The 9,449-nt window shown below is 35.4% G+C and overlaps 1 protein-coding gene across 6 annotated transcripts in view; it reads right to left on the bottom strand.

Moving 5' to 3' along the window:
* Positions 1–210: 210 nt before the first annotated feature.
* LOC124179044 overlaps positions 211–9,449 on the bottom strand; it is a 122,798-nt gene continuing 113,559 nt past the window's right edge. For all 6 annotated transcript variants that reach the window (XM_046563020.1, XM_046563026.1, XM_046563021.1 and 3 more), the window contains one exon: positions 211–9,427. In XM_046563020.1, coding sequence (XP_046418976.1) covers positions 9,356–9,427 — 72 coding nt within the window. In that variant the 3' untranslated portion in view covers positions 211–9,355. The remainder of the gene's footprint in view (positions 9,428–9,449) is intronic.

Genomic DNA, 9,449 nt, shown 5'->3' with positions numbered 1-9,449 from the left:
TGTTTTATATTCCAGAAAACAAGGACTCATCGATGTCAGATTCGATCAGTATGTAACGTTTATTCTTTATGTCAGTACTACAACAGAGTGATGGCATCAATGTTAATTGTTATTATGTACATTCACTGGCGGACTGAATAGACTGGCGACAGGATCGGTACACAGGATAATGCGACATATATAATTATACAGGTCGTCGGAAGTATGGGGTGTCAGCGTGACGTGATCAGGATGAATGAAATTATTGTTACATTAGATTGGGGTTTCGGTTTCGTGTTGATTTTTTTTTTTTTTTTTTTAATTTCCGTTCGGTAATTTTAAACGAACCGTTAAAGTTGCGTCGTTAAATCGGGGTCGGGATATCGTTTAAAACTATTGCCTTACCTATTGCTATGCGTGTATACAATTATAATGACTCGTCGCTCAAAAATCAGTGGTGAGAATTACACAGTAGGTATGTGAAGTAACGTTATTTTAATTTTAGGTAAATAGAGTAGTTAGTATAGTAGTGTTGTAGCTGTAATAGTAATTAGTTAATAGTAGTAAAATAGTACGGGGGTGTCTGCAGCTTGCACAATATATCCAGTGATGCACTCATACCCTTAGTAAGTACGTATTGTAAGTATATAAGAATGCAGGTATGTATATTTCGTGTACAGTGGTCCATATTTTTAATTTTTTTTTTTTTTTTTTAAATCTTTTTGTATATTTTTATATTTATTCTCTCCTTTTATTTTCACTAGTTCTTTTTCCTTTCATTCGTTAATTTCTTCGGTTCTTCTTCATCGTTTCATTAAATTCAACGGATAAGTGGGGCGAGTTGAATTTTTCGTCGAGAGTTACGACGAGAGCTTGGAGACGATATAAACCGCTGCAGACTATCGAGACTGAATTCGGAAATTATTGCGGGTTATTCAATCAAACGGATTCGGATTGATAGACGTATGATTAGACCGCGTAATCATACTCTATCGGCGATCATACTGTATGATAATAATTGTACAGGTATATTGTCCCATATTGGCTTTGTACAAAAGCGCGTGATGAACCCGGGATAATTGTGAAAATTGAAAACTATTCACGTGCGCATAAATATTCTCTCTTATTTCTTCACTTTGAACGAAAAATTAATTACATTCGAGTAGAATCTGCAGCGCTCCTCAGTTCTTATTATCAAATTTGTTTTCTTTCTCATATCTAATTATACATGAGGCAGTTTTTCTCGCGGAGGACAGTGGCGAATATTTCTTTTGACTATTCGTATATTTATAGAAGAAGGGTCAACACATATTATCACCCGTAACAAAGACAACAGATAGGTAGATAGTTGAGTAGATATTATAGAGTTTTGCAAACATCGGTACAGCTAGCTTCAAAATATACTCGTACAATATACTTCTTGCCTAGGATTATTATTTGCGAAATTTCGAAGAGAAAGAAAGGAAGTCACCAACTTTTGCGCCGTCATTTTGTTTCTTTGTCTTTTTGGTTAAATTTGATTTCGTTGTCGTTTTCTTGGTTTTTTTTTCCAATCTTATTTAAATATAATTTGCTTTGTTATTTATTATTACTTAAATATTATTATTTATAACTTTACTCGAGTACTTTGCTGCCAGCTGTACTCATCTCGGCTTCAAATTAAATATAAATTACAGTATTTATGGATAACGGCAGTTATACCAAACTATTGATATTTCATTCGACTACGCAAGTTATACAATTAATAATATAATATTATAGACTTTATGAAAAATTACAATATTGTATATTACACACAAGAAATCCCATTTTTCTTTGTTCCTTTGTTCTCAAACGATCACACATACTAAATTAAGCAAAGGTATTACAGTAATAATAATTTACAGATATTCACAAGGGAGAAAGTTGAAGAGAGACTGACAACAAACAGAACGAGAGTGAAGGAAACGGGAGGCGGTGGCAAAAAGGAAAAAAAAAAAAACGAAAACCTTCCGTGTTTATAACTGAGTGAGTGTATGCGTGAGTGTGTGTGTGTATACCTTTTTTCAATTTTCTTTTTCTTTCGTTACTTATTCACTTTGTAAAAACTCGTAGAAGCGTTCGAGTGCGCATCATCGGAGTAAAGATATTATAAAATTCGCGTTATACAACGTACGTGACCTCACAATATTTGTTCATTTAAAAATCTCGCCGCAGTTTGTCTTATTGTTAATGACAAATTTTATCATCGTCACGATCATCATTGCCATCGCCATCGTCGTCGTTACCATCATCAGCACCATTCAGCATCATCGACTGTTTATTCTTATTCACGTGATTATATTTATCCCTATTACTCATTATTATTCAATGTTTTGTGTATCGTTTATCATTATTACAATTAATATTCATTTATTCATTATCAATCGATAATAATATTATCATTGTTATCCACGATAAATATTACTCATTACAACGTTGCAGCTTTACTGTATATATAATATAATTATACATATACATATACATATATATATACATATCCATATGCATATACATATATATATATATGTATATATTATACGTGTATATACCGGTGTGAAGTGAAGTGTGTACGCAAACGAATCGAGGAACAGGATCAATACGGGGACGTGATGTTGCCTCGCGGTTAAAAATGCTTTTTTCCCCTCCTCTATTTCCTTCTCGTGGCTATTAGAATTATCATGATTATTCGTTGAAGTGGATTGAAATTTATTGAAAATGAAAGAAAAAGGAAGTATTCGACACGTTATACACGTGAAATCGAAACGGTCGTGATGAAAACTAAACAGTATTACACCAGTAAATCAGACTTTGGTTAAAACCGATATTCAGAATTCCGCATTATCATTGATTCGTTGCTGTTATAGGTATCATAAACACGACTCGCTCACTTCGTGCGTATTTGCTAACGCTTCTATGCTTCGTTCGCTTCGTTAATCCGCGCATATTATACACGCCGGCGTTTGATATTTCGCACAGAATCAACGCAATTAGAATCAAGTACCGGAGTAGCCGTACACTTATAAATAATTGATCTCCGTGTGTGAAATTTTTTTCAATACCGCTTCGTTGCCAACATATACCCTGTGTTGCGATAATGCACGCGTTACGCGACGAATCGTACGAATAAACGATGACTCGGTATGTGCTTAGGTAAACATGCATAAATACGTATTGGTGTAAGGACACGTAGACGATTTAGACATCACATAAAAGGGAATATCGAGGGTGTAATTTATATCTATGTTATAAGGGGCGGGGGTTGGGTCACAGAGGCTGGGTCTGGGGTATATATTTTGTCCCCGAATATTCCTTCCTTAGTTTTCACCTTAATTATTAATTACACCGCTTATTAAACCGTATATAAGTAGAGTATAATCTATTATCGGTACAACGACGATTTATCACTTTAGTTATTAATACCTACGGAATCTTTTATACATGCATATCGTTAGGGGTAAATGTATGTTATATGTATAGTATAAACGGACAAGTATCAGTAGTTGCATCTGTATCAGCAGCATCGGTGGTCACGTAGAGCCGCAAGCAACGCGTGACGCGCGAGTCAGTCTATATGTATAGTAGAAACGGGGTCGGGTCGTCGTTTACAAATTTCATTGATTTACACACCTTTGGAATATCCTTACGGGAGGGGTGGGGGGGTGGGGGGACCGATCGTGCAGGGTCACAGTCAATGAAACTGGCCGAGCAGCCAGCCGGCCGGCCGTCCGGCTATTAGGTATTCAGAATATTAATTAGAAAAATCTAAAAATTATTAGCCTTATCACAGTGGGTGATGAGACTGGTTGTGCCCTAGAGTCCATGTCTAGTCACAGTCAGTAAAGACTCGATATTATAAGGAATAGTAATTTTTTTTTTTTTTTTTTTTTATTCTTCTCTCCTTTCTTTTATATCCATTACACGGTTGGAAAATTAGGACAAAAATATTGTAAATCCATATCTACGGTACAAAACATATTTATTCTTTTTTATCTTTCTCCTAAGATCTCTCTCACCTTCGCTACGTACCTTAATTAATTTCCTCGCCATTTTCAATCTTTTCCTTCGTTTAATACATCAAGTATGCCTTTTATTCACTCGCAATTTCTACACGCTACGATCTATATCGTTACTCCGGGGACAGGATTCGGTTATATATGGTATATATATATATGCGTTATATATATGTACATTTTTAAATTGGATGCATGCTGTGCAAAATTCGCGAATAAAAGTGAAAACGAAAGTACACTAGGCAAGAAGGAAAATTAAAAGGGAAAAGATAAATATTTCACCCGGTATAGCGGTGTATTTTCACAAATTGAGAATTTCATCACGTTTACTACAGCGTATAGACACAGATGTATTTACATATAGGTACATGATCGTAATACTATAGGATTAACTCGCGGTTACCGAAGGGCGGGGTCAACCCTTGAGGAAATTATTCAGCCAAGTTTAAATGCATTTAATGGTATGTAATTTCAAGTACGTCCCTGCAAAGTACTAAATCTCTGGCGAGCGGGCAACTCTGTTGAATTATTTATTTAACCAGCGCTCGTATTAGGAAGCGGAATACGTAAAAACCGCAACGGAAGAATGTTGAGGCTAATAGTGGCAACAAAAAAAAAAAAAAAAAAAAAAAAACGCATGCTTTTTACCGCGTACGTAAAATCGTCACTTACGATGAAATCGATTACTCTATTTGAAAAAAAAAAAAATTCTCTTTTGTCTGGTTGGCCTGGACAATTATATCTTACTGATTTGTTATAAATTCTTCTTCTATCTCATGTGAAGGTGAATTTTCTCACTTTCCGATCAATCCGGTATGAGACTTTGTTTGTAGAATGAATCCATGCACAGAAATAAGTTTTCTAAACTGCGTTGTTACGCTGTTCTTCAAGTTGTTGCTTCGAATATTTGGAGTAAATCAAATGTTGTCGAATCAGGTTCGACTAATTCGTGTTGTAAGATCATTAACCGGCAAAAAATTTACTTTAACAAACCTCGTATTTGAAAAGAAGTTTCAGCAGTTTCTGTCCATTTATTCATTGTACATATTAATATAATATGCAAAATCATATCCAAATACAAACGCTGCTTCTCTTTCTCGATATTTAGATCTGACGCGAACAAAAATAAAATGTTACAAATATGCGTGGAATCAATTTTAGTTAAGTGAGCTTTGATTCAGCTGCATTCGTTGCTAAATTTATAGTTCCAGAAAACATGACAGTGCATAAGAATTAGATAAAGTGTCTTATTGCAAGATTTTTGACAAATTATTTCTGGTTATGGAAATAATGTTTAAAACGAAGACTGACACTGATTGCGTCTGTTCGGTTACAATCAGTGCTTTGTCTGTGTTTAAAGCGTGTTTTAAAAAATTGTTGAACAATTCGCAATGATCGCGTAAAGATGTACGACAATATTACTGCGAAAATTACAGTCGACGTCAAAGTTCGGCGGATTTTAATTGATACAAGACTTCTTTTTTCTCGGAATAAGAGATTCTATACGAAAGCACGTTAATATTGTAAAAGAATATCCGTGAGAAAATAATACTCTGATTTAAAAATTTTTCACTTTAAGAATAAGATAGAAATGTACCATGTTTGGGAGCGAACTCTTTCAGGATCGAATCTCGCCGTTAGAGGCAAATAAACGATTCAAACGACACGGGCATCGTATCTCCTTCCTGTTTCACGATAGTTATTACATCCTCTCATTGAAGCAAGTGCCAATAAACGTTCAGCCCCGTTATCGCAGGTTGTTGCGAAGTTCTTGAAAGCAACCGCGAGAATTTATCTTACAAATTGAAAAACGTTCCGTGCAGATTCATTGGAGATGAGCAATCTTCCATCAACTTTCGATCTTGATGTTTGAAACGATCGAGGTTCGCGTCACGCGATAACGCAGAAAAATAAAAATAAATAAAAAAATAAGTATACCTAACTATACAAGGATCGATCGCGCGAACACCATGTAACCTTAAGCTTTACTCATAGGTACGTACCTACAACCCTAGTCCTACCGGTACGTATAATATAATATCGACATCAAAAGCGTAGTTGAAGTGTTTCGTTCTGTTGCGATTGATTAAACGGAATCTCGTCTGACGACGAAGCACTATTACTATCATCATCGCTACAATTACTATTATCAGTATTATTGTTATTGTTGTTAATAATATTATCATTACAACGAGGTTATCTATCTATAATAATTATTATCATTATTATCGTCGTTATCATACGTATTGTATAATAAAATATATATGCAAATGTACGCACTCATGTGCCCCGCACGCTGCTGACGATTATAATGTGAGAATGACTCGCGGGCTTGAATACTCATGAGCGGACATGAAACTTTATACGCTCGAAAATTTCGTTTACAATTAATTTCCAATACAATTAATTTTTTATGATTCGCCCGTTTGTTACGTGTATTACCAGTACGCATGTAATATAAAGGTGCATACATATAGACGACGAATTTATAATACAGACGAGAAGAAGAACAACGACAACGACGACGACGACGACGACGAGTGTACAGCGCTATGTTATTACCTCTTACTGTTAACACTCTTACGATAGTTTATTAACCTTTTAATTGGCGTTACGTGCACAAGCCTGGCCATCGAAAATATTTTTACGGACTGCGAGTGTACAGCGGACAGTATTTTTCTGTTTTCTTCCTCGTGGTAAATGGTAACAGATTCGCAGTTGTCGAGTAAGATGTTTCCCCTCTCTCCATCCTTTTATCGCTCTCTCCTCCTCGTTCCCTCTTTCTCTTTTTTGACCTTTCATTCCGGCGAAGGAAGCATAGAAGATCGTTTTCAATACATTCGATTACAATAATTTCGACTTGTCTCTTCGCAATTCTTTAATCATGCAAATAAAGAAACAAAGGATGAAAAATCCTGCTCGATTGAGCATAAGGCAAGTAAATATTCACGGTTTAATTTTAACGTCGAATAATGTGTAACGGGTGATAGAATAATTATAAACAACGCGCGTCGATTCGGAAGGAAAAGAAAAAAAAATAAATAAATAAAAAAACAAGCAAAAAGACATTGTTTGGCAAAAAATATACCAAGCGAATTTTTCAGATTTTTCCTCGTGCGATTTGAGGACCGAAAATAAAACTGTCCGGCTTTCGAATAGGCGATATACCGACTGAGCTAACTCAAGTATGTCTCTTACGTTCCTCGTTTTCTGCAGTATAAATGCGAAAGATTGCCATTAATATGCTGAGAGGATAAAACGTAAAAATAAAAAATAGAATCGTACATTTCAAAGTTCGAAATAACTAAGAATTTTTTGCTTGCGCAGGGCAGCAATCTTTGTCGACGCGTTTGCCAAGGGGACGAAGTCTTTTTACAGAATTTAATATCAAGCATAATGATATATTCTATCACGTGTTCATTTAGTTTTCAGCGAAAAAAATTAAAACAGTGCAGGAGTGATTTTTTTTTTTTTTTTTTGTACCTATTACGGTTTAAAGAAAGAAAAAGAAATACGCATGTATTTTTAAAACGAACAATCACGTAGATAAGTATTACAATTTCGGTATTATGCGAATAATAATATATCAACGTCCATTTCACTTTCATCGCAATATTCTTTTGGTTTAGTTGCATCTGCAACACACATATTAAGATATCTATCAGCTTGTTCGTTTGTTTGTTTCATTTTGTTGTATTTTATGTTTCTGTACCGATGTGCTAATGCGATAGATTTTCTTTTTTTTTTTTTTTTTTTTTTTCTTTTTTTGCTAATGCTTCTCTCAATTTCTTTTCTCTGTTTTCGAGTTATATAATATAGGATTTAAGATTTTCATACATAATACTTTCTACGACGCATGCTTTTCATTATGCATTATGGAAACCGACGATGGTAGTTATTAAAATTTTCTTACATATGTTTAGCGTTTCATTCTTTATTAAATTGTGTCGCCGTATTTTGTAAGCGCAGATACGCGCACGCGTGTGGAAATATATATATATATATATATATATATACATATGTATATAAATGTATGCACCGTATAATGTATAATATGATACATACATGTATATAGATATACGTACATACATAGCAATCGTACGATTAATATGTTTCATGTATTCCAATTATATATAATAATTCAATTTGTTCTTGTCCATGTATTACATATATATATATGTGTGTCTGTGGGTATGTATGTATGTATGTATGTATGTAGTTTTATATACGCATGTGTGCCTGCGAGTGTGTATATTTATATGTATATATATATATATATATATATATATATTGTATATACATATACATATATTTATAATATTTATTCTTTATAGTTCATTACTTAATGACATATACGCTATTCACTTAACTCATATTACTCATATATATATATATAATATATATGTCGCTATTCATTATCGTTAATATTATTGTTATTATTTATTATTTATTATTATTTATTATTATTATTATTATTGAATTTAAAAAATGTTTGCCGTACGAATCGACGACCCACATCAATTCACGTCGACTGACTAACACATCTCGCCATACGTGCATTTCCGCTTCCGCCATTCTATATAATACGCTACTTTCGTTCCCAGGTAAAAAATTACAAAAAAGAAAAGTCTATCTTTTCCCCCACATTCAACAGTATTCCCAGTTTCGTTTTCTTCCCCAACGTTTCGGTGCTTTGAGAAATATATCTTACATATCAAACGTACATAATATGTTTCTTCATTTTTCGTGTGTTTGTATTTTCGCAGTATTTCTTTTTCCCCATCTTCCCTTCATCCTCTTCGTCCGTTCCATCGTGCCTCTTGAGATTTAGCAGATTCAGTAATTCAGTGATTCAGTAATTCGGTAATTCAGTAATTCTCTCATTCTCCCACTCGTTCCACGTCTCTTCGCGCGACTTCGCTTCCTTCCCTCCTTCTGTCCCCTTCCTCCTCCGCGGCTTTGTCGCCCGTTTCCTTCTCCTTCTTATTCTCCTCCTCTTCCTCCTCGACCTTATCGTATCATCCCCGCCGGTTTATCCCGCATCGCAACGACGTTCACCCTCGTTCTCGCGGCATTCTTCGCTGTGCGGCAGACGGAGTTTGCGAGGATGTGATCGGCGTGAGCTCGGAAGATAGAGGCTCCCGTTCAGCAAAAGAGCTAGAACACCGACTGCCACTGGCATGTGGCGTTAGATTAAGCGAGGGAGTCCTGAAACCGTGAAACCTTGAAAACCTTCAGAGCGACAGGATCAAGGCTCAGGGATCGCGGAAAATCTGACGGCCATCGGGGCACGTGGACAAAGGCGACCGATTGGTGCCCCGTTGCGCATCCCCAGCCAAGTTTCATCAGCACGGTACCGACGTCTCGTTTTTAGTTTCATCGGTGGATGTCTCCTCGTTCATCGCCTTCGCCTTCGACTGTAACACAAAAATACCATCG

Source organism: Neodiprion fabricii, chromosome 3 (assembly GCF_021155785.1).
Source record: "Neodiprion fabricii isolate iyNeoFabr1 chromosome 3, iyNeoFabr1.1, whole genome shotgun sequence".
Classification (NCBI taxonomy): Eukaryota; Metazoa; Arthropoda; class Insecta; order Hymenoptera; family Diprionidae; genus Neodiprion; species Neodiprion fabricii.
This window is presented reverse-complemented; position numbering and strand designations above follow the sequence as displayed.